Raw genomic sequence first — 25,755 nt, forward strand, 5'->3', positions numbered from 1 at the left:
TATACATTTCTTGCATATATCTTTATTTACTTATTTAGGCAGTAGATTTGATACTCTCTGTGTTCCTATTTTTCTTGATCAGTTATTGTGAACTTGTATGTGTATGCTTTGTTCTTGATTTTGTAGAAAACAAAATGATGATGAGCACTGTTCTTTCAGGCCAAGAAACGGCAAGCATTTCTAGAGGAATCCTACGGCACAGCCTTTAAAGAACTGGAATTCCTTGTCATGAACTACGATACAGAGGATAAAGGAAAGAAAAGTATGCTGCTTTTGTCATTATTTGTTCATTGGTTCTACATATATGTTGTGGATATTGCAAACAGTTCACGCATAGTCAAGCCTGTTCTGTTACAGTTGAGTTGGATATCAATGATGTCTTCTGTAGTGCCTTCTGTATGCTGGTGAATGAAATATTTGAATAGACAATTAATCAAAAGCTAATCACATGCTGGCATACTAAAACCATGAAATGCTAGAGAAGCAAGATATGTAAAGACCCTTAGAGAATGAGCACTCGCAAGTATAATTCGTTCAATTGTAAATGGACTGAAAATATGGAGTTGAAGAGAAATTCATGCTTCCTTGAATAGTTTTTATACACACCAAAGACTTTCAGAAAGTTTACCTCTCGGACTGCTTTTTTTGTGTGGGTGTGCAAGGCCCCAAACTCTAAACTTGCCTGACAAACAGGTTAAAAAGGGGAAATATGTTTGTGGAACCACAATGTTTGATGTATGTTATTCCTTACTCTGTCTTATTTTCAATATCAGGGATTCAATCCAAGAAGGAGGACAGCAAGGTAAAGAAATCACTGTCACCAGCTGCCCTGGCAGAGAGTCTGAAACAAACACTCTCTACCTACCGCCGCAAGCTGGACAATCTCACGGAGGAGGTAGGGACTGTCTTTTGAATTTTGCACGTGTGTGTGTGTGTGTGTGTGTGTGTGTGTGTGTGTGTGTGTGTGTGTGTGTGTGTGAGAGAGAGATTGTGTGTGTGTGCTTGCATGCATGCTTGTGTGTGTGTGTGAGACAGGTAGAGGATGTGGGTTGGTGTTTGAGGGGTCCTATATTTTATTTTTCAGCTGTCCAAGTCAAAGAAGACATGTGAGAAACAGACCAAGGAGTTAGAAGTATGCAGAGAAATGATCAAGTCAAAAGACAAATCCCTTGAGGTAAGCAGACTTTTCAGACTCTTTTTTCTCCCTTTCCGTCTTATTTTCTGTTTGTTCTGACGTTCTTTATCATTTCCAACATTCAAAAAGACTGAGGCTTTGAATTCAAGCACTTTGTTGTGTGGTGTGTGCTTTTATTTACTCAAGCTTCTGCATGCTTCTTGCCTTGTCTTTCTTGCTCCTTTGAATTTTTGAAAAGAATTATTTCATGAAAGTTTGCCTACCTTGTGCTTTTTCTTGACATGCTGAGATTGTAGTCAACACAGAGATGGTGCAATAGGGACGACTGTCATAAAATGAAAGTTTTCTAAATGTTTCCAGGTTCTCCCATACATACTCGCTGAACAGTGGAGCAAGTGTACACTGCAAAGTACACCCTATAGCATTTTGCCTCTGCCATTAACGAAGGAGAAACAAGTTTAGCTGCTGAAGACCTGTGATGGCTTTTTAGGTAGAGGGCTTGAACCTGCGATAACGAATATGAACATCTTCCTTGCAAATACTTTGTATTGATGTTTGTTCGCCACCAAGAACCAAAACTTTATGACACTTTTATACTGTCATGGACACAACTCGTAGGGTAGCTTAAACGCCATTCAGTGTTTTCCCTGTAAGTACTTGAAACACTTTAAGAAGTCACGATGACATCTTGCAGGAAGCCCACAAGAACTACACACGCACGGCCAAGGAGCTGAACAAGGCGCGGTCCAGCTACGGGGAACTGGAGGGGATGTTGGGCAAGCTTCGGTCCGGCCTGGAAACCACCGCCTCCAGCCAAGGCAAAGATCGCAACCGCATTCAGGAACTCTCAGAGGAGGCGAGTGTCTTTTTCCTCTTATAGTGTTGTTATTGTTTTGATGTTGTGAGACGTGGGCTGAAAGGAGAATGTGAAGTGACTGAATGCAGATGGAAACAGCCTGGGGCAGCCTGAGGTAGTGTTTGCAAAACCGGGGCCGAGTAGCTCAATTGGTAGAGCATTGGACTTGTGATCCTAGGGTCATGGGTTCCAATCCAGGCCGGGACAGACACTCGGTGCAGACTCAGAGACGGCGTCCATGTCTCACCCCTGCGTCACCACAATGACTCGTAAAAAAACTGTTATTCGGCTATAAGTACAGGTGGCTAATTACACCTACACATGCACACACCTGGGTAGCGCAACTCTTGTTGCTGCTAGCTTTCCACTAGGAGGAAGCGACCTGAATTTCCCAGCATTGGGATAATAAAGTGAAGTAAACATGAAAGAAAGTCTTTTAGTTTTATGGTGTGAGTGGAAAAAAGATCAGATCTGCATCCAGGAACTCTCAGAGGAGATGAGGGTTCTTCCTTTCATCCAGGTTCGAATCCCAAGTCGGAGTAGAGGAGAAATTTAAAGTTTGTCTCCATCAGCTTTACATACTCATCAGTGCTTGCCACTGAATGTTATTGAAACAACATGTAGTGGGAAGAATAAAATGAAACAAGAAAGGTAAGTTGTTGGAATGTAGTGGGAAGGATTGCAATATAGTGGAAAATGTGATATGCCATACGATGTTGAAAGAACGTTCCACAATAAGTTAATTCATAGACTTTTTCTGTTGCCAGCTCGGTTTGTATTCCTTCATCACCCTGTTGTGTATTTTTCTGAGGTGTAGATGATTTTAGAACCCATGTGTCATAATGCTTGACATTTTCTTTTGCTTGTAGATTATGAAGTTGGTCAAGCGACAGAAACAGGAAAATGAGGTAAAGACAGTCCTTTGTATTGGTCATCTTCATTTCTGTTTTGGGAAGAACAATAAAGCACTTACCAATAAATAGTTGAGGAACCATCCCCACCCACATATAGCAGACAGCTGTGGCATGCACAGTTAAGGTTAGTCATTTGCTGCAGGCATCATAAAGAGGGGTTTTCTCTATGGAAAAAAAGGATTTAAGATTTTGCAGTGTTTTTGTGTGTGTTTGTTTTTCAAGGGGAGGGGGGGGGGGGGTTAGGCTAAAAATCTGTCAAGGGCAAGTGGAATAGGGTAAACATTCTTAACTTTTCATATTTTCCCCTTACTGTGTTGCTGTTGGAATAGAGCAAACATCTCAGCAAGTGTGCCTAAAAAAAAAAGTCCACTCACCAGAGGCACCTGAAAAACCTGGCAAACAACCTGCAATCTTCTGCTCATTTGCCAGACAAATTAGTTTTACAGATGGTTTTCAAACTCTATCCAGCATTTGTGTTCTTTTTTTTTGGGTCTCACTGATTGACCAATACAATTCTGGTGGACTAGTGACTTTTTCAGGACCACTATTCCAGTGGATGAGTTACGAAGTCTTTTTTTTCTCTCTTTACATCCCTGCTAAAGCCTAGTTAGTAATTTGGGTGAGTCCAGGGGGAGAGTTAAAAAGTGTTCTTTTATTGTCACCCCTGCTAAGGCCTCTCTGGTGATTTTGTGAAGACACCATCACATCTGCGCCTGTTACAGGAGAAGTTGGCATTCCTGCATGGCCTCTACCAGCGCCTGTTGGCAGGCAGACTTGTGGTTAGCCAGCAGGAGAAACCTTTCAACCAGATGTCGTGGGGAGAACTGACAAACATGGTGTACGAACAGGTGTCCAACACTGTGGACGCACTGCAAAGGGCCGAAGACAAGGTGAGGCCAAAACTCATTCTGTTGAACCCCCCCCCCCCCCCCCCCCCCTTTGAGACCTCCAAAATCTGGGGGAAAAACAGGTCTTATTAAGGAGGGAGTCTTAAAATGGAGGTAAATCTACAGTGGCTATGAGCAACAAATCTGAGAAAACAGGGTGGTCTTAGAATGGGGGGATCATCAAATGGGGGTTCCAATGTACTGGTAAAGTGGGTGCAGTATAAACTATTGAAGCTTGCAAAGTTGCATGATTGATGTAAAGAACAAACATTGAAAACTGCAGTGGTTATTGAGTGGCACAAAGAAAGCCTTTTTTGTAAGACCCTTCAGTGTTGATAAAAGTCTTCCTCCCTTGGAAGCCCTGATTTTCTGTAGATTGATCTCCAGTTTGAGACTTTCCTCTCTTTTGAAATCTAATGTGCACAAGAAAGTGACAAACTGGCTGGGAACCAAATGCGGGGTAGAAATTGAGAAACTAATACTTTGTTCCTACCCAGGTGGGCACTTTCTGTTACACACCATCTGTGGTTACCTTAGAATTTTAGAAGTCAATATAACACTTACCTCGACAGTACTATTCTTGCACATTATCTATTATAGGCCGAAAAAATTGGACAAAACGCTGCGTGGGTACAATTATCTCCCATAACCATGCGCCACCGTGGATCCCAAGCACTGTCTGAGTGCTTCCCCCTTACAGGATGTAGGTGGCGCGTCCTCTTTCTTTTTTCGCGCGTGACAGTAGGCTGTGTTTCTGCTGCGCTCCCGGATTATTTTGGATTCTAGAGTCTTCTTTTCTGTGTGGATTACCACCTGTTGGATTTTTGTGTGTTATTCCACTTCTGGCTTGAGGCTACGTTGTTTTTCTTCCAACTTGTGCCTCCGTTGTTGTGTGGCGGACTCGGCGTGCCTACCGTCCTACTTCGTGGTGACCGGTCGTCTGCTTCTCGTTTCGCCTCATTCACTTGAGTATTGACCTAATTTTCTTTGAATTTTGTTAATTCTCGATTTTTTAAGGGTACGTACAGGGCGAGGTAGGATGTCTCGTCTTGTTTTGGGCTCTGGTTCTACGGAACCAGAGTCTGCCGGGGGCAACCCTTCTCCGGGCGCACAGCGTCATGTTTTGCGCACGGACAGGGGGACCTTTCGGCGCTCCGACTCTCCCTCCCCAAACGCTTTGCGTTTGCGGCGAGGGAGGGCGGAGAAAGCCTGTTTGAGCAAGCTCAATGCGAGCTTGCTCAAACAGGCTGGGCTTGAACCTGGGACTTCGGGCGGGGCTGCGCCGTCGAAGGTTCGGGGAAGGTCGAGGGGAAAGAAAAAGCGTCTTTCTCCTTCTCCTTCCGTGGAACACGCTTCCCCCCCTTCGACGCCGTTGTCCGGCCCTCAGTCTCAGGCTTCAGCTCCTCCCGGTTTCAAGCCTGGGGGGAAGGTTTCCTTCTCCTCCCTGGCTCGAATCCGGGGGCGGGTCGATTCCCAACCCTCTTTGGGGGTTGGTGAATCTGATCTAGGGGCTACGGGAGAGACTCAGGTTTCGACTTCTTTCTTTTCCGGTGCCTCTCCTGTGCCCTCCTCGGTTTCCACCGCTGTGGAAGCCAGGAGGGACACGGGTCCTCCTCTGAACTCCCTCGCTGGGTCGTCTACTGCTGTTTCGACAGTAGTCTCGGACTCATGGGGGGGGAGATCGGAGGAGATGACGGGGTCTATGAATTCCCTCCCCGCTGGGGTTGGGATGCGAATTGACCCCGTTCAGGGCGGTCCTGTGGGGGCAGGGGTTTCAGGCATCGTGCCTACGACCACTGCTACTACGGTTCCCTCTGACGTCCGTGTGACTGGTGGCTGTCCCTCTATGAAACGCTCCGGCCGACTAGTTACTGGACGTGGAGGTGTTCGACAGAACGTGGTACTTCTGTCGAATGGTCAGGGCGACGGGAACATTGTTTCTGTTGCTCAGACCGACACCTCCGACCGGACCGTCTTGACCCCACGCCATTCCTTAGCGTCTGGTGTTCGGGTGACGGATGGTCCGGACCAAGGGTCCGGAACGGTCCAGGCTTACGGGTCGGGATCGAACCGGACCCACGGGTCCCGACTGGACTTGACCTCCGGGTTTGGTCCGGACGGGACCCATGGTACGGGACCGTACCGGACCTTAGGGTCCGGTGCGGGACAGTACCTCTGGCCCTTGCCGGACCCCCGGACCTACGGGTCCGGATGGTACGGTACGGGACCAGTGGTCCGGTCGGGACCGGACCACCCGACCACCTCTGTTGGTCCGGGTGGTCTGGCACCGAACCGGAACACACCGGACCACCGGACCTACGGGTCCGGATGGTACGGTACGGGACCAGTGGTCCGGTCGGGACCGGACCACCCGACCACCTCTGTTGGTCCGGGTGGTCTGGCACCGAACCGGAACACACCGGACCACCGGACCTACGGGTCCGGATGGTACCGTGTTTCCACGTCCGGACCGAACCACCCGAACACTTTTGTGGGTACGGATGGTTCTGTGCCGAACGGGACCTCCGGATGGTACGGGACCGGACCGGACCACCGGACCGGACCGGACCACCGGAACACCGGACCACTCGACCGGACCGGACCGGACCACCGGAACACCGGACCACCCGACCGGACCGGATCGGCACCCCCGACCGGACCGGACCATTTCTTTTCTGATCAGACCCGATGGGTCCCTGTTCAGTCTATAAATGGCGGGGGTTCGTTGGCTGGACTGACCCAACAGTCGCAGGGTTTTTGTTGTTCTCTCCCTTCGGCTGCTGGAGACGTTTCGTCTTTGGGGCAGGGGTCTTCGCGGCCTCTTGCTTCAGTGGGCGTTTCGTCACAGTCTACTTCATCACTTTCGGCTCCTCCCCCTCAAGCTTCCTACACTCCTGCTGTTGAGGAGTTGTCGGGAAGTGAAGAGGAGAGTGAGTCAGAGGACGATGGGGAGGAGGATCAGGGTCGCCCTGAGGTTAACACTGATCCTCTACCCTTGCCGGTTTCTGATGGAACTTCCGAAGCTATGCTTCGTACTTTCCAACAGTACATGACAGACATCACGCGGCGTCTTGACGCCACGGATGCCTCTCTTAAGCGTCTGTCGTCTAGTGTTCCCAACCCTTCGGTTGACACACAGGACGTGGAGTCTGAGGACGAGAGGCAGGAGGCTCTCCCTCGCACAGCTAGAAGGACGTTTGAACAGTTTCAGGACGTCCTTCCCTCCGACGCCCTCTCGTCCTTGGAGTCCGCTTCGGCCCGGGCGCGGGAGGCACACGCCGCGTCTGCCGGCGGCTCGTTTTATGAACGATCCGGCCGCCAGCAATTCGCGTTCCACCCTAGTCTTAGTGCCACGGTGGAAGCGGCAGCACATCGCCTGAGGAGTACAGATTCACGTGCGAACGCGACCTATGTTCCTCGGGAGGACGCGGATTCAGTGCCGTGCTTTCCTTCGGGAGGCGCACCTCCACTGTTTCCTCGTGTCCAATCTGTTTCGTCCCTCCCTTTTCCCTTTGACTCTCGAACTCTCCCTTTCCAGACTTCGAGTGTTCAGGGTGGGGCTGACGGTGATGTGTTCGTTGGGGAGGTGCCTTCGGTCAAGAAGGTGGAACTGAGCTCTGCTTCGTTCCACAATCTTGAGGCCACCGTTTCTTCCATTGTCGAGGCCCAATCACAGGCCTTGACATGGATGAGCACGCTGTCCACACTGTTGGACCCTCCCGATCGGGCAGAGTCCGATTCCACTCGGGTCCTTGACACGGTTCGAGTGGATCGGGCTTTGCATGCCGTGCGATCGTGCGTGACGACTGCGGCAGAATTGGCCATTGGAACACGGGTCCACTTGTTGGCCCTGTTCCGTGATCATTTTCTGGCTACTTCTTTAGTGCCTCCGGATATGAGGAAGAGTCTGAGGAACACGTTTCCTCAGCCTTCTTCCCTTTTTCATCCGGGCACTGTCCGTTCTGTGGTGGAGTCCACACGCCAGAGGAACACTGATTCTCTGATGGTTGGCCTCGCTGCTTCGGCGACGTCGGCGGGGAGTAAGAGAAGTGCTACAGTCACCTCCAGCTCCCAGCCTCAGAAGAAGAAGAAGAAGAAGCCAGTTTCACTGCCTCCTTCTTCCTCCTCTCAGGCGCCTGTCGCGTTCCCCCCTGCGGCCCCGGCTTCTCGTGCTCCCAAGCGCAAGAAGAAGGGTGCTCAGACAGGTAAGGGTAAGCAGCACCACCAGGGGGGTGGTCGCAAGCCTGCGCCTGCCCGCCAGCAGAATTTTCAGTGAGTCCCGGCCCTACGTTGAAGCCCCCTCAAGTTGCCCCTCTTTCGTCCGTCGGTTCCCTTTTTCGGGCCCGCGACATGTGGGGCAGACTGGTCTCCAACCAGTTTATCTTGAGGGTGGTGGGGTCGGGGTTTTCTCTACCGCTGTCGTCACAACCTCCATTGTCCGCTCTACCTTTGACGTTCCCCCCTCCTCGAGACCCTGCCAGATGGCAGGCTCTTCAAGACGAGGTGAACTCGTTGGTCGAGAAGAAGGCTGTCTACCCCCTTTCTCAGCCTTCTCCGGGGTTCTACTCCCGCCTGTTCACCGTCCCCAAAAAGGACGGCAGGTTCAGGCCGGTGTTGGACCTCTCCACCTTGAACTTGTACCTTCGCAGGTGCAAGTTCAAGATGGAAACCCCTTCGTCGGTCCGGTTGGCCATCCGGCCAAACGATTGGGCCACGTCTGTGGACCTCCAGGATGCTTACTTCCACATCCTGGTGGCCCCGGGGTACCGACATCTGCTCCGGTTTGTTTGGGAGGGCACAGTGTTCGAGTTTCGGGCCCTCCCATTCGGCCTGTCCTTGGCCCCGCTGATTTTTACAAAGGTGGTCAAGGAGCTGGCGGCGTTGGTCAGAGCTCAGGGTGTGCGTCTGCGTCAATATTTGGACGATTGGCTCACCCTGGCCCAGTCTCGCGATCAATGCCTCCAACACACCCGGCAGGTCCTGGAACGGACCCATGCTTTGGGGTTCCAGATACAGTGGCACAAGTCAGACCTCGTGCCAGCCCAGCAGTTTTGCTACTTGGGGATGGCGTTCGACACAGTGCTTTACACTGTGTCTCCCTCCCCGGACAGAATCCTCTCCCTGAGGCGAAAGATCCTCTCCATTCAGGCTTGCCGCGCTGTTCCTCACAGGCGGCTGGCGGAACTGTTGGGTTCCATGGAGTCTGTCGCTCTGCTGCTGCCCCTTGCAAGGCTACACAAACGTCCCCTGCAACGGGCAGTAGCAGATCGGACTTCCAGGCCTCTCGATTACACCGAGTTGGTCCAGATCGGGCCTTGGTTTCACGAGGCTGTAGTCCAATGGCTGGACCCGATCTGGCTCAACTCTGCGGTGCCTATCCAACCGAGACGGCCGTCTCTCTTCCTGTACACCGACGCTTCTACGCGGGGTTGGGGGGCCCACCTGGACCTGCACGAGGCCCAGGGGGTCTGGACCCAGGAGGAGTCCCTCCTACACATCAACTTTCTAGAGTTGGAGGCGGTTCGTCGGGCTCTGCTGGAGTTTCGCCTCCTGATTCGGGATCAGGATGTGTTGGTCCACGGGGACAACACCACATGCCTAGCTTACCTTCGCCACCAGGGGGGCACCAATTCTCGGTCCCTCTCCCTGTTAGCGGAGGAGATTCTGCTCTGGTGCCAGACCAATCAGGTCCGGATGTCAGTCCAATTCGTTCCGGGGAAACTGAACGCCCTGGCCGACATTCTCAGTCGGGGCGATCAGGTTCTCCCCACAGAATGGACCATCGCTCACAACGTTCTACGGCGTCTGTGGGCAAGGTGGGACCGTCCTCTGATCGATCTGTTCGCAACTCGATTCAGCGCTCGGCTTCCCAGGTACGTCAGCCCCTTTCGAGACACGAATGCGTTCCACGTGGACGCATTCACTCTCTCGTGGAGGCTCCTCGATGCTTACGCCTATCCCCCGACATCTCTGATTCCGAGGGTACTGGCAAAGTATCTGCAGGAACGGCCAAGACTGATTTTGGTCGCGCCTTACTGGCCAACAGCTCCGTGGTTTCCAGATCTTCGCGGTCTCACCCACGTAGACCCTCTACCTCTGAATCTGGACGGGGGAAGTCTGCTCCAGCCTCGATCAGGCCTCCCTCATCCACGTCCAGAGAGTCTGTGCTTGACCGCATGGCTCTTGTGCGCTCCAAACTGCTTGCACTAGGATTGCACAAGAGTTCAGTAGAGTTTTCCTTGAACGCTAAGAGGCGATCAACTAATCAGCTCTATGACTTACGCTGGAGAGCTTGGGCCTCCTTCGCCTTGTCCAAGGGGATAAAGCCGCTTTATCCCTCAACACAGGACTTGGCCAACTTCCTGGTGGAAGTGTATCAAAAGAAGAGTCTTTCTTCTAAGACTCTTCTTGGATACAAATCTGCCATCACTTCCACGATTGCGGCTGCTACTGGTCGCAGACCTGAACACTTGATCAGTTCCTCCCTCATTGCTAATGTCCTTTCGGGTATTAGCAATGCAGCGGTGTCTAAACCTCGGGTTTCATTTCCCAAGTGGGATGTCTTCCTGGTTCTCAAACTCCTGCGTAGCAAGGAGTTTGAACCCCTGGCAGGCATTAGTATCAAGTTCCTGACTTTTAAGACTGTGTTCCTCGTCGCTTTAGCCACTTGCCGTAGACTCAGTGGTATTCAAGCTTTGAGTGGCCTGGAATTTGACATTGAGTTCACCACACATCAGGTGACGTTGGCTTTCCTACCAGACTTTCGAGCCAAGAATCAGAATGCCTCGGAGTTGTCCAAACCAGTAGTCATTCAAGCCTTGGCTCCCACTCTTGAACATGATGACCCTGATCGCTTCCTCTGCCCAGTACGTGCCCTTAGAGTGTACCTGGATAGAACACGTAGCTTTCGGTCTTCTAAGCGGTCACTGTTTGTCTCGCTTAATCCGAAGTACCAATCGGATATTTCTAGACAAACTTTAGCTCGTTGGCTGACCTTGCTTATCAAACAGGCTTATGTTCATGCTCAAGTGGATGTGGTCCCTGACATCAGGGCACACGAGATTCGGGCTATCGGCTCCTCGTTGGCGCACGTGCGGGGTGCCTCGCTCCAAAGCATAATGGCGGTCGCGTTCTGGAAGACTCCAGCCACGTTTATTAACCACTATATGCGAGACTTTTCCAGTCTCAGGCTTGACCAGTCGTATGGCATTGCCAAAGCAGTGGTTGCCAGCATGGTCACGTCAGTCTAAGGTATTTTTCTTGGGTATATTTTCTTTTACAGTAGTACTGTTCGAAAATTGCCTGGGTATCTTAATCCTTGGATTTAAGTGATTTTGATTAAGGAGTTTAATACTCTACATATCACCCTCACACCACTCTGGTATTCTGTGCAAGAATAGTACTGTCGAGGTAAGTGTTATATTGACTGTAAGGCTTCTTTTTAAGCCTACTGTCTATATGATACTTACCGAGACAGTACTATTAGAGTTTCCCTCCCGCCTCCCCTCTTGATATGTTATGGGCTTTTTGAGGGTCTGCAGCTCATAAAGAAAGAGGACGCGCCACCTACATCCTGTAAGGGGGAAGCACTCAGACAGTGCTTGGGATCCACGGTGGCGCATGGTTATGGGAGATAATTGTACCCACGCAGCGTTTTGTCCAATTTTTTCGGCCTATAATAGATAATGTGCAAGAATAGTACTGTCTCGGTAAGTATCATATAGACAGTAGGCTTAAAAAGAAGCCTTACAGTTACTGTAGTACACTGTTTGCTGTGTACTTTCCAGATTTTCTAGTGTGAAAAATCATGGGTCATATTACTGGGCATTTCAGACAGTTGTGTGTGGCTCATAAAGTGCTGAATGTTTAGTATCTCCTATTCCATTTTGATTTTCTTTCACCTCTTGATTCTATGCAGGCTGAACAAAAATGCTGCTCATTCGGTCCAAGCAGAATAATAGGCTGCTAATGAAAATAATATATGTATAACGCTATTGTCTTTTGCTCCGTGCAGCTGAAGGGTTTAACAGACAACCTCAAGTCTCGAGACGATGTCGTTGCTGAACTTCAGAAGCAGCACGAAGAACAGCTGTCACGCCTCACGCAACTTGCTAAAGACCGGGAGGGGGCATGGAACAAACAGAAAGAGGAGATGGAGCAGCATTATGCACAGCTGCTTTCTGATCTGCAGTCACGCACAAAGGTTGGTCAAGCTGTTTTTGGTTTTGGTTTTGGTTTTGGTTTTAATTTCAAGGCAAAGTTGGTGTAGTAATTCAGAGATTACTTACTGCCCGTTATGCCGGTTGGCATGTTGGGCAGCAAGTAATTCAGGGCAGTCAGACATATTTGTTTTTACTTTTCTTTCTTGAACATGCAGGTTAGTGTGGACAAAATGTGTAGAGCGGGGCAAATTTGGGTTGAACAAGGGGAAATCGCTGTGCAAAACAAGCTTTTTAAAAAAAATATTATTCACCTAATCACTTTTCTAAATCTATACATTTCATTATTGTATCACACAATTGGCAAGCTTATTTATGTTACGATAAAGAACCTAACAATGCCCCCCACATCCACTGTGTGTTTTCAGAAAAGTCAAGCGATGGCGGACCAGGCATGGGAGAAGATGCGAGCGACAGGCAGCGTGCAGCAAGGCCTTGAGTCGGAGTGCTCCACTCTCCGCCAACAAGTAACGGAGGCCCAGAGCCGCAGCCACACTCTCCTGACTGCCTGTGCTTTGCTGTGCGGTGCGGTGTACCCGCTGTACGCACGCACCAACGCACTGTCCACGCAGCGACACATCTTGGAGGAGCAGATGACGGTGTGGGATAACTGTCGTGAGCGGGCGCATTACTTGGTCAACGTTCTCAACTCGGAGCTTGCACAGGTGAGAGAAACATGTCGATTTGAAGCGACAGGGAGGAAGGGGAGAAAAAAGTATGGGCAAATGAAACACCAGGTACAGAAAGGGAGATTATGAGCTTTTAAAAAAAAAGAAGAGAAATACATTTTATAGCAAACTTTTACCAGGTACCTTATTTTGGGGACTGCAAGGCGCTTTGTTGTAAAAGGCGTAACCCCCATTTTTAAGGTAAAAATTAGACAATTCCCACAATAGGGGCTTGCAGGGTATTTGCTGCAAGTCAAAGAAAGAATACAGAATGGAAACATTTTTGCTCCAAAATGTGCGGTGAGATCAAAGCCACTGCTGGTTGGCCTTGTGACCTCGGGTCGATGAACGATATTTTCAACTGACACAAGCTCCCTGCCCTAGTTTACAGACACTGACCTTCTGACTTTGGTCAATAACCAAGTTTTCAACTATGAGACCGACCCCTTTGATGTCTGAGAGGACATTTTGCCAAGCATGTAGTAGCAGAACCATGCATAACTAGAGAGGGAGTGATGTTTCTTTGTATGTGGGTACATGTGTACTCTTTTTTAGCCATACACGAGACGATACCGGTCAATAGGGTGCAGGGGTCCAAGTTTAGGGAAATAAAGTTGGGCCTTATAGTCCTGAAAGTACGTTTTTTTGTAGAGAAGAGATGAAAACCGTTTGACCAATAAGTGCTATGAAGAAGTACACAGTATGCTTTTTAGACATCCTGAATCCTGAACTTGAACACATGTTAAAATCAGCGGTGAAAACCGTTTGACCAATAAGTGCTATGAAGAAGTACACAGTATGCTTTTTAGACATCCTGAATCCTGAACTTGAACACATGTTAAAATCAGCGGTTACAAGTCTCAGTTGAGATTTTACTGTTGTGTCTCCTTTTCAAGGTAATAATATTATGTCTGGCTTACCATCTATGAAAACAAATTACCAAATAATATCCATATTATAGATCGACTTTGTCTTTGTGCTGTCTTTGTGTTGGTGAGTACCAATTTTTTGTGTTTTTCAATTTTATTATATGATCGCTGTTTGCTGTTTAAAGTCCCCAAACACACCGGAGAGAGATAGGCGACCAGGCCAGGAGCGGAATCGACTGCTGCAGTTCAGGGTTGGGGTGATTACAGTCATGGCCGCCCATCGTCTTGTGAGACTCGGTCGCCAGTGTTGTCGCTGCTTTGTCGCCTACGACTCTGTCTCCGCTGGCAACGGGATACTGGTGTGCACGGGAGGGATCAAGCTGCTTCAAGGGTATAGTCCAGGTCAGTTTAAAAGATGAAATTCTCTGGTGATTCTTAATGATTTACCTCCTACATAAAGGTAATTCCAAGAGATTACTGCACACTAAATTGTTCCGTATACTGGGTTCTGTAAAATTTCCAACTTGATGCTTTTTTGTGTTAGAAGCTTTTAATTCACTTTTCACCTCTGTATTTTAGGGTACAGGAGTCTCACAAACCTAAAAGCAGTAGAAGGGGAAACTTAAATTATTATTACTTTACAGTAATTATAATGAATGTACTCAGCAGAGTGACGTGCAGATGTATACGGTTTGAACAAAGAAGCAGATGCTATTACATTTTACTTAAAAGTAGCCATAGTTTATATGACAGATCAACTTGTTTGAGCAGGTGCGCTCTAGATGAATCAACCCCTTCTTTCTTTTGCACTCCTCACTCCGAGAAGTATCTCCAGTACAGTCAGGACTAACTTGGGCGTTATCTCTAGCAGTGGTAGATGAGGCGCTGTCTGTATACAACAACAGAAGGATAATTAATACCCTAGCCCAGACGGCTAAAAACACAATCACCCGCACCCACTCTTGACTATCTTGTGAACAGTGTTATCTATAAGGATTACCCCCTCCCCCAATCACCGCAGTCAGATCCAAGATCAGTCCACATGTAACAGCAGTCATATTTTGTTTCTTATCAGTGATTGATGGGGACCAGTCAACGCAGGACGACAGTATGATGACCCAACCCTCCTCTCCTAGGGGACCATCCCAAGGACAGATTCATTTGCTGGCCTGGCTGACCAGTTCCGCTCTGGCCGATACCATCTCGTCATGCATGGCTGATGTCACAGACGCTGCTCTTCGCATTAAGGATGAAGGTGGGTAGGCCTTGTTTCTGCATTTTATCTTTGTTGTGTAATGTAAGAGGTGGCACGGAATTTTGGTCCAAATATGTTCCATGATGTGATTTGGGTTTTCAGCATATTTACGTACATGTACTTTGAACATCCTAAAATAGCTGTATGAATCTATGATGTTCATTTTGTCAAATTCATCCTATTTTTTGCAATGAAGTGAAGATTTTTTAGAGTGATTAAATGCTAAAAATGGATCATGAACACAAAAAAGCTGAAAGGAATAATCATGCAGAAATTAGTTGTAGTTTCTGGTGCAGTGGTGGCGTTGTCAATTTTAATGTCTTTTAAAAAATGTGCAGACGCATTCATTGCAAATGGCTACTTTGATTTTTTTCCCGCACAGGTGCCCCAGTAGAGCACAGAGCACTGGTAGCATCAGCGAGATCCTCATTCTCTAAAATGATGGACCACATGGCTCAATTCTTCCCTTCCGTGTCCTTACACCCGGTATCATCTTCTCGTGACAGACGTTCCCTGGCAGGACGGCTGGGACGAACGCTGGCTCGCAAACTGCAAGGAAAGAGCATCGCTGAGAAAGATGTTCTGGTGTCGTCGCAGGTAAGGGATCAGTGATTCGGCAAAATAATGTTTGTGATTGGTTATGGGATGTGGGTTTGTAGTTGAAGCATCTTATCTTACCGAGTGAGTCAGCATTAAGAACAGAGATTGATATCCTGAATAAAGTTTTGTGGCTGGTTTGGAACTGAAAACAAAATTTATAGAATGGAATTGACGGCAGGACAAGGAACTTTTGTGCTTACACAACGAGAGGGGATACGCTTTGTAGAGAGTACCTTGCATGGTCCTTAAGTCTCTAACGTTCCAACAAATACCTGTCATGAAAGATGACACCTGCAATGTAGGAACACATTTAGCAGGTCCCAAGGGCGTTCTCTGATCACAGGCACCGCTTCTTTTTATTTTGAAAAATATTGTGTGCCGGTAAAAATGGATTGCGTGAACAGGATATTTCTGATGTTTTATGGGATATATTTTACAGGAATTGAAATCTGCAACTAGTCATACCTAGTGGTAGATACTTCGGTTGACAGTTTTTTTTCTCCATGTCATTACAATTAAATCAGTCAGTGGACGTTTTTTGTGAGATTCTGGATTCCTACTTTAAAGGAGATACCTGTTTTGAAAAAGGCCAGCACAATCACTACTATAATTAATTGCACAAACTTACAAGATGGTTTCCCCATTCCTCCCCACAGGATCTGCTGATAGCACTGCAGAACCACATCCTGGACTTCACGCAGCGGCTGCACACAGTGGAGGTGGAGAGAAGACAGCTGCTGGCAGAGCTGGGTGGCCTCAGGACACAGATCAACGGCCTCGGCTCCGCCACTGATGGCGGGGATCGGGTAGGGAACAGTAGCTTTTAGGAACAGGGGACAGCAATGTTTGGATTTCAAAGAAAAATTAAAGCATATATATGTGTGTGTGATTGTTATAAAATTTGGCATTTGAAGAGTCATGGTGGCTTTCTGTACATAGCTTCAGGCAACATCTCGCCTGAAGCTATGTTTTCATATAGCAATGCGGCGGGGCAGTGGCACGACAAGGGTGGCCGCAGCAAAACCGGTCACAACAGTAGAAACAAAGAAAGCATGTTTCCATATGTGCGATGTGACAGCTGTGCAGCAGTTCCGTGGCTAGATTTTTTGCTGCCCAGCGCGACATTCGCGCCTAAAGTGGGTGTGGTCTTAGTCTTTCAAAGTACTCGAAGACCCCCTACAACCAAGGTTTTAATCTATGTTGACCATTTTCTCCGTAAGATCATCAAGAGACATCAAGAGTCAATCCAGGAAGAAAAAAATCCGCCTGCCAAGCCGCTTTCAATGGAAACACGAACACTTAAATTCGCCTGCCGCCAGCCTTTTCCTCGCCGCCGCCGTCGCTTTGCTATATGAAAACAGCTTGAGCCTGTTTGATTGTAGTTCACATAAATAAACATTTATTTGACTGGCTACAATGAACAATGCTCTTGTAGAATATCACTCTGCATGGATAAAAAGGACGTAATAACTATGCTAGATAACCAAATATTCATTTTTGTTGTTATCTCTTTGATTCAGCAAGTTAAACTGGTAACGTTGGACAAGTTCGAACATGTATGCGCGGAGCTGAACGAAGCCTTGAAGCGTGAGCACACGGCACAACAGATACTGAACGAGCAGAGCCAACAACTGCAAGAGCTGACCATGAGACTGGACTTCAGCGACACAGAGGGCGCACAGAAACAACAAACTCTGGCTGAAGCCATGACTGTAAGTTGTATGCTGACTTTGAGCGAGGAAGAGGAAGGGTGTGTGAGAGGAGAGAGTTTGTAAGCTTTTAATTTCTATGCTTTCTAAGCGGTCAGGGGGTGAATGGAGCGGTTGAATTGGGGAGTGATGGGAGTTTGGATTGAGAGATGGGATTGGAGAACACAGCAATTGGGATGATTAATCATGGCCTCTTTTTAAACTGTATCAGGGCCTGAGTGATATGAAGGAGAACTTGCGGCGGAAAGACCAAGAGCTGAAGCAGAGTCGCAAGCAGTCCATGCAGTTTGAGTTCCAGAGAAAATCACTCCATGCCAACCTCCGCGACGCCGAGGATGCTCTACGTACAGCTGCCAAGTGAGTGAGATACAGAGAGAAAAGCTAAGAATGAGGGAGAACCAAAGAGTTTTTGGCATGCGAAAGCATGGTTTTGTCTAAGAATTTTAAAGGGTTTGCACTGCTCTGTTCAGTTAGATTTGTTCCTCTTATTGAAACAGTTTTTACTTGTGAATGTCATTAATTTTAAGTGATGACATTTAGCTGTAAAGTTGAAATCTGTGGTACCTTGAGGCAAATTTCCATTTTATTTGTGTTTGTATGGACAGAAATGCTGTTTGTTTATCTCGTCTTATCTTGTCCTGATCTCTTCAACATTGACAGAGGTGGCCCAGATAACTCTATGAACTCATAACTCATAACTCATAACTCATAACATTTTATTGATCCAACAAAGGAAATTAAATTAACCCATAGACCATTTATCCTGGACCGCCAACTAGCTCTCTCTCCGCTCTTTCTCTCTATTACGAGGTAGCGGCCTCTCGCATTTAGGAACCTACGCTTACAAGCCTTTCAGAAATCAGGGGGACGTGATATCCGGTGTCGATTGTAAACATGGACGAAGTTGCCGAGGTAAGTTCTGAAAATGCTAAAATAAACTCAGCAAAAGTGCATATGGAACATGTTTTTCGATGAGTTTTGTTAAGTTTAGTGTGGAGTTTTGGAAAATCCAGTTCATTGTCACCTCCCATTGTCACAAATAACTGGAGCGTGCTTTCTTTTCACTGTCTTCGAATCGCTGGCCTTTCAAACCGGACGCGACGCGCCGCTGAAAGTCGAGAGTCGTAACCTCGAAGGGTCACGTGACGAGTTGGCGGTCCAGGCTATTTGGTCTATGACTTATCGTACTTTTTGGAATATATGGCGCAACTTGTTTTCCTCAACTTCAACCCTTGGCCCTATTGACCGGTATTGCCTTGTGTATGGCCAAAAAAGAATACACATATATCCACATCGCTATACAAAGAAACATAGCACTCCCCCTCCAGTGATATGCATGTTTCTGCTACTGTGACCCTGGCAAAGTTTTCTCTCAGACATCAAAGGCATCGGTCTCATAGTTGAAAACTTGGTTGTGGACGCAGGGTCAGAAGGTCAGTGTCTGTAAACTAGGGCAGGCAGCTGGTCTAAGCTGAAAAGTATGGGTCATTGACCCGAGGTCACAAGGCCAACCAGCTACTACAATGCAGTGGTTTTGACCTCACCGCACATGGGGAGCACAAATATTTTCACTCTGTATTCTTTCTTTACCGGAAGCGCCTATTGTGTGGATTTTTCTCATTTTAACCTTTAAAGTGGAGGCTGTGCCTTTTTCGACGAAATGACTTGTAGTCCCAAAAGTACTGTACAAAGTCGCCGGTTTAGGGTGAAAAGAAATTTAGCTATACCCCAGTTTTGTGTCACAATTTCAGACATGTCATCTGAAATTATGACGATTATTATGATGGCAGGAACCATATTTCTTAAAGAGTGCCCGGGTCTGGGGTGAAAGAAATTCTGGTGTACCCTAGTTGTGTTTTTTTTTTATGCCATTTGAGACATGATGATAATTATTATAAGGATGACCGAGACATGGTTACTTAAAAAGTGACCAGCTGTGCCCCAGTTGTGTGACACCATATGAGACATGATGATAATTATTATAAGGATGACTGAGACATGGTTACTTAAAAAGTGACCAGCTGTGCCCCAGTTGTGTGACACCATTTGAGACATATCACCTGTAATGATGATGATGGTTGTTATGATGACAGAGACAAGATTACAGAATGCCAAGCTTTGGTGGTAAAGAAATTCAGCTGTACCTCAGTTTTATGACACCATTGAGACATATCATCTGTAAAGATGACGCTGATTATTATGATGACAGAGACAAGATTACTTATGAAATGACCAGTTTGGGCAGAGAAAGAAATTCAGCTATAATCTAGTTTTGTGACAGTGTTTGAGACATGTCTGCGATGATGACATTTATTATAAAGACAGAGGCAAGTTACTTAAAGAATGACTAGCTTTTGGGGAAAAGAAATTCACCTCTGTCCCAATTTTATTGCACCATTTGAGACGTGTCATCCGTCATAAAGATAATGATTTTGATGATGATGATTGATGATTGATGATGATGATGATGATGATAGTGACAAGGAGATCCTGGCAGCGTACATCAAGTCAGTGGAGGGAGCTCTGGAGGAGGCCAAGAAGAAGCTGGTGTTCCCCAAGGACGGCAGCGGTGCCAGCAGCAGTGATGCGACCATCACCTTGTCCAAACTCTTGCTCAATGCTGACCTCATCCCCTCCGATATCGGCAAGGCTGGACCTGAGCTGATAGCTTGTCAGGTAGTCATGCAGTTCTTGTCTGCACTTATTGTAGAAAGGTTCACAAAGTAGAAAGTGTCAGTTTATGGAATCGTTAAATGAATGAACAAGATAACACAGACTGTGCCATTGGTTGAAAATCTTTTGAAGTCAGCTGAGTCTTTCATTTTGTAGGTTTGTGCATTTTTTAAATGTTTTTGAATTCCTGGGTGTATTGAAAATGGATATCATGAAATCCAGGGATTTAAATAGTTTGGTGTTTTATATTTACCTGGTTGACGGCTTCTATTTTTCTGTTATTTTCTTGATATTGCAGGCTAGCTTCCTTTTTTCTTCCTGTAACATTTTCAAAAGTAAGATTGTTGAAATTATCCTTTTCATTTTTCATTTCATTTCATTTTCATTTTCATTACTTTATTGTCCCATCGCTGGGAAATTCGGGTCGCTTCCTCCCAGTGGAAAGCTAGCAGCAACGGAGTCGCGCTACCCAGGTGTCTGCGTGTTTAGGTGTATTCAGCCACCTGCACTTATGGCAGAATGACCAAGGTCTTTTACGTGCCATTGTGATGACACGGGGGTGGGACATGGCTTCCGTCTCTGGGTCTGCACATAAAGTTGACCCGTGTCCGTCCCGGCCCGAATTCGAACCTGCGACCTTTCGATCACAAGTCCAGTGCTCTACCAACTGAGCTACCGGGCCCCGGGAAGTAGTTAACAAACAATGCTTGACTTAAAAGGTAAAAGGGGGAGGGGGTGGCTGTTGTTTGTTCCCCTGGATCAGGGTGACATCAGTTGATTGACAATTAACTAAAGTTGCAGAAATGAGTGAGATAAAATATAAAATAATCCAGAGTATTGATTGTAATCCTTTATACGAAATCATAACAGCAGAATTAATATTGTCCATGTCATCTTATTTCATTCATTACGTTAGTTAACAAAAATTTTGTCACATTTGCAGAACCTGGTGGGAGCATTCGTGGACGTTCACCATCAGTCAATTGCGCGTGTCCGCACACTGGAGGAGGAGACAGCTTCCTTGAGACAACATGTCAACTCACTCAAGCGTGAACTCAGTGATGCTGTGCACAGAGAATTCAGTGAGCAGGTAAGGTGTGACGTGGGATGTATAGAGAAAAGAAGATAATGGACTGGATACACTACTTGTTCATTTGTGTGTGTCTGTATACTTGTGTATGTGTAGCACACATGTGTGTTTGTGTACCTGCATGTATTTTGTGCTTTGTTAGAGTGTGATAATGAGAGAAAAAGAAATGGATGGATATTCGTTGCGAGGGATCTGTGGCGAATGTGACAAACAAGACAATTTCAGGTTTACTACAGGAACATCACTTTACAGAGAGCTGTTTATATCAACTGCTCTCTGGATTCAGCCTTGCACAGCCCACTACTGTACAACCCCCCTTCACCTTCACCTTCACCTACCCCCCCCCCCCCCATCCCCATCTCCATCTCCCTGCTCCTCTTTTTCCTCCTGTTCCAGTTGAGACTAATTTTCCTCAGTCTGGCAGTAGATGTTGTTTTTTGTTTTTTTGTTTTGGTTTTTTTTCCAATGAAATTTTACTTTTGTTTTCTTTTACATTAAATTACTTTTTAATTCAACAACAATCTAACTACGGACAATGGGGATAAACCTTTTGTAGCGCAAATTCTTGTTGAAATACAATTTCCATTGGAATTTGCGATTTAGTTTTCTTAGCTTTGCTAATGCACATTTTTGCTATCAATAAAACGCTGATTCCTTTTTTTTTTCTTTACATTTTTAAATCAACAGCCAAAATAGCTGGTTGGAAAAAAAAAAGAACAAAAAACCCACTTAAATTTACTTCTTTTGCCCTAATCTTTTTACCTCTATCATGGACAAATACCAATAATGGACAATTGTATTAAAATATTTTACAATTACCATTATTCTCAGATTATATGTGTCGCAAATCTAACTCTGAATTAAACATGCACACAATTTCTATTGGTTTCCCGTATTTGAATTTTCCCACACACATTTTTGCCACAATAATAAGTACATTGATATAATTTACTAAATTGTTTGACATACCAGGTGTTTTCATGTATCCTAACAGTGCTGTTTGAACATCAATTTTTATATTAACATTATACTGCTGAAATACCTTATTGGTAATTCTTTCCCAAATTGGATGTATAGCAGAACATTCATAAAAGAAATGTTCCACAAAATCAATCTTATCTGGACAGAATGAGCATTTGTTATTCATTCTAATTCCCATTTTACAAAGCAAAATATTAGTCGGATATATGACTAAGTGCCAAAAGGTGCTCACAGAACAGAAGACGACTTTGTTTTACAATAAAAATGTTTCTAAAAACGTGTGTCTGCTGAAAATTGGTGTGTGTGTGGATGAATGTGCGAAGAGATAGTGGACATAATTTCGTGTGTCTGACTTGAACGGTTTTGAAGTTATCTTTGTTTAAAGTCAAAAATAACGCCAAAACCGGCCATCTGAAAACGGACATCGTGATACCTCGTGTTTTGAATATGCCACAGAAAAATAACAAGAAGCACAAATGAATTGCATTTAGTTTGATTGAATGCCTGAAACATCGCTTTACAGACGAGACCAAACGTCAAATCTAAATCTCGAGAGAATTTTTTTTTTTCGACAACCGAATTTTAAGGTGTCGCACGCAAGATGTGTCGTCATCACGGCATACATTTTTCAATCGCAGATATTTACTAAATTTCTTTTTCAAAAACTCTGGAATTGATGTCGACACGTCAAGCGATAACGGTGTATCAAACTGCTGTCTTTCAAGTAATCCAGCAAAGACTGCAGAACTTTTGAACAGCATTTTTGAAAACGATTTGAAAATTTCGTCATATCTTGCGTGCGACAAAATGTTCGGTAATTAACGGTTATTTTCTTTTAAAAACAAAATTTACATGTACAAAGATCTACTTCATCTACGGAACCACGTGACACATTCTGTGTTCAAAATTTGTGAAGAAATCACGAACCACGAATGCGCTATCAAGTGTTGAAATTATGTCGTCAACATCTTTTCAGATCTTGCGTGCGACACCATCTTGCGTTCAACATAAAATGTCACTACCTTATCGAGTTTAATGGGTAAAACTAACTATTTGTTGTCTTAGTTTAATCTTCTTAATTAAAAGCGTAATAAAACCGAACTTCCAAGATGAATTTTAATTGAGATTAGCGAAAGAGCGGGCACGAAAGTCGACCTTAAAGTAAAAGAATGATAACACGAGCGTTTGTCGTGTTGTCTTGCGTGCAACACATTGTCCAAAAAGGAAAATGTATATTTTTCTCAGACGTTTTTTAAGTTGAAACCTTGAAACTTCACACACATTTGGGGTTTAATCGCCCCCATGCATGGTAAAAGTCTTGTTGACCCTTGTCAGATTTCAAGGTCACGGCTGGGTCACATGTGGTTCAGAAAACGGATGAAACATATTTTTTCAGAGATTTTTGAAGCTAGAACCTTCAAACTTCAAACAACGCTTTTGCTTAATGATTGTTCAACATGGAGAATTCAAGGTTGATCCTTGAGAAATGTGAAGGTCATAGCAGGGTCTCGTGTGGGTAAAAAAAAAACCCATAACCTTTTTCTCAGAGTTTTTCAAAGCAAGAACCTTGAAAGTTCACATTTTTGGGCTTAATAGCCTCCATACACGGTTAAAGTCTTGTTGACCTTTGTCGAATCTCAAGGTCACATATGGGAAAATCAAAAACACGAAAATGCATCATTATCTCAGTTGTTTTTAAAGGGAGAGCCTTCAAACATCACACAACTCTCAATGATTCTCCGACTTAAAGAAGGTCACAGAAAGGTCTCGTACGGGTAAAACAAACAAAACAAACAGATAATATTCATTTTTTCAGCTTTGTTGTTAGCTAGAATAGAGGCACATGCCACCATTCCATTCAACATGACTCATAGAAATGTATGATGTATGACGTAATTGCATTGTGTGTAATGACGCGGCTGCCCTCGATGCTTAAATCTTTGAAACTTCCAACAGGTTTGAGGTTTGACAACTTCTGGACTTTGAAATCTGGTATGGTTGATCCTGGTAATATTAATTGGTCAAAACATCAAGATCAACAATTATAAAATAAGCACTTTCACCAATGTCAAGTGAGCAATAGCAGCAAACGTGAGTCTTATAAAGATTATCACTTTTTGTGTGACCTCAACTTGACCCCTCTGAATGCTCTCAATCATGGAAATTGACCACACTTTGATTATAACCAATTTTAACAACATCAAAACTTTGGAATGTGTGAAGTTTCAAAGGTGTTGCTTAAAAGGCGTTCGTGAAAATGACAATTGTATGTGTCTGACTTCAATGCGACCCCGCTGCGACCTTGACGTTTGATTTTATCAACCAGACTTTCATCATGTGTGAATGACTTCAAACACTATAAAACTAGTTGAAGAAATTGACAATTTTTCAAAGTTTAAGCCAGATGGCACTGCTGTGACCTTGAAATTTGACAAACATTAACCAGGCGGTCACCTTTTTTAGAAAATATCCTTAAAGGATCTTTAACCTTACTGTGACCTTGGAATTTGATGAGGTTTAATTTAACTTGCGTAGTGTGCCAAGTTTCAAGGCCCTAGCTTCAAAAACATATGAGAAAACCTCATTGAAAAATGTATATGTTTGACCTCAACGCGACCCTGCTGTGACCTTGACTTTTTCAACCAGACTTTAATCGTGTGTGAACATTATACACTAGAACTGTGTGTATTTTCAAAGCTCGTGCTATAAACGCGCTGAATAAATTGAAAATATTCCACATTTGGACCAGATGTGACCCCGCTGTGACCTTGAACTTTGACAAAGATTAACCAGCAGGTCACTTTTAATGAGGTTTTATAAAAATGCTGAAAGTATGTGAAGTATGTAAAGTCTAACTGATCTAGTATTAAAACATGTAAGACGTGACAACGACAATTTTCCAGTTTGCAAAGGAAATTTAACCTCGCTGTGACCTTGAAATTCAATGTTGTTTAATGTGATGTGCACCATACCTGGAGGTCATTATACTTTGGTTGTGTGCCAAGTTTCAAAGCCCTAGCTTTAAAAACGTGCGAGATAACCTTAATGCTATGACTCAGTGCCGTTTTGAATGATATAACGAACAAAATTATCGTTATTTGTAAAATCATTTGGGTAAATTTATCTTTTCTTTTCGTAATTGGGTTCCAGCATCTGTTGTCTTAACAAAAATCACAATATCAGTCGTGTTTGTCAACTTTTATTTTTTAGCCCCTTTGTCCGCTTTTCGTGCGCACCTTTTGGCACTTAGTCATATGTTATGCAGTATCTTCGAGTGCAATTCTCTCAGTCTTGATTCTTTAGATACATTCCTTACGATGAGCCAATGCCATTTAGTTATTTCTATATTAAACTTATGCATCCAGAAATTCAGACAACAAGGGTTGTGTTCAGTTTTACTTATTAAATGTAATCTATAAGAACGTGCTGTAAATAACTCTTTATGGTCGAAAAGCAGAACATTGTTTTCATTGGATTGCATTAGCATATTCGCCGGATATCTTTTCATAAACGAGGTAACAGCAGTCTTTACCACGTTATACTCTAACATCAGTGAAGGATAAGTACCAACTTTTACTTTAATCTGTTCTAGGGATAACAGCCTGTTATTAACACATATATCACTAACTAATGCGATCCCACATTTAGTCCATTTCTTAAAAAATAACACATTATTTCGATACATAATGTTTTTATTATTCCAGACTGTTACCAACAGTGGGTTATCTATTTCTGTGTGGGTGTTATTCTCTGTCCAGACTTTTAGGGCCTCCTCCCAAAAAGGGGCTAAATTAACATGTTCTTTTTTAAATTGCTTCCATTTTACTTTGGCTTGAAAACAAGTCAGGTCTCTACCCAGTTGAGAAAACTGCGCTATTGGAATGAATGACCATTTTTCC

At 45.1% G+C, this 25,755-nt stretch overlaps 1 protein-coding gene across 1 annotated transcript in view; it reads left to right on the top strand.

The window, feature by feature from the left end:
- LOC138975342 (coiled-coil domain-containing protein 171-like) overlaps window positions 1–25,755 on the top strand; it is a 47,269-nt gene that overhangs the window by 15,738 nt on the left and 5,776 nt on the right. The window contains exons 14-29 of the mRNA XM_070348007.1: window positions 160–262; window positions 774–895; window positions 1,085–1,174; window positions 1,830–1,991; window positions 2,861–2,899; window positions 3,628–3,795; window positions 11,807–11,995; window positions 12,380–12,676; window positions 13,734–13,950; window positions 14,624–14,803; window positions 15,186–15,400; window positions 16,060–16,209; window positions 16,924–17,115; window positions 17,324–17,469; window positions 19,590–19,788; window positions 20,729–20,875. Of these exons, the coding sequence (XP_070204108.1) occupies window positions 160–262; window positions 774–895; window positions 1,085–1,174; window positions 1,830–1,991; window positions 2,861–2,899; window positions 3,628–3,795; window positions 11,807–11,995; window positions 12,380–12,676; window positions 13,734–13,950; window positions 14,624–14,803; window positions 15,186–15,400; window positions 16,060–16,209; window positions 16,924–17,115; window positions 17,324–17,469; window positions 19,590–19,788; window positions 20,729–20,875 (2,616 nt within the window). The remainder of the gene's footprint in view (window positions 1–159; window positions 263–773; window positions 896–1,084; window positions 1,175–1,829; window positions 1,992–2,860; window positions 2,900–3,627; window positions 3,796–11,806; window positions 11,996–12,379; window positions 12,677–13,733; window positions 13,951–14,623; window positions 14,804–15,185; window positions 15,401–16,059; window positions 16,210–16,923; window positions 17,116–17,323; window positions 17,470–19,589; window positions 19,789–20,728; window positions 20,876–25,755) is intronic.

This window comes from Littorina saxatilis, linkage group LG1 (genome assembly GCF_037325665.1).
Source record: "Littorina saxatilis isolate snail1 linkage group LG1, US_GU_Lsax_2.0, whole genome shotgun sequence".
NCBI lineage: Eukaryota > Metazoa > Mollusca > Gastropoda > Littorinimorpha > Littorinidae > Littorina > Littorina saxatilis.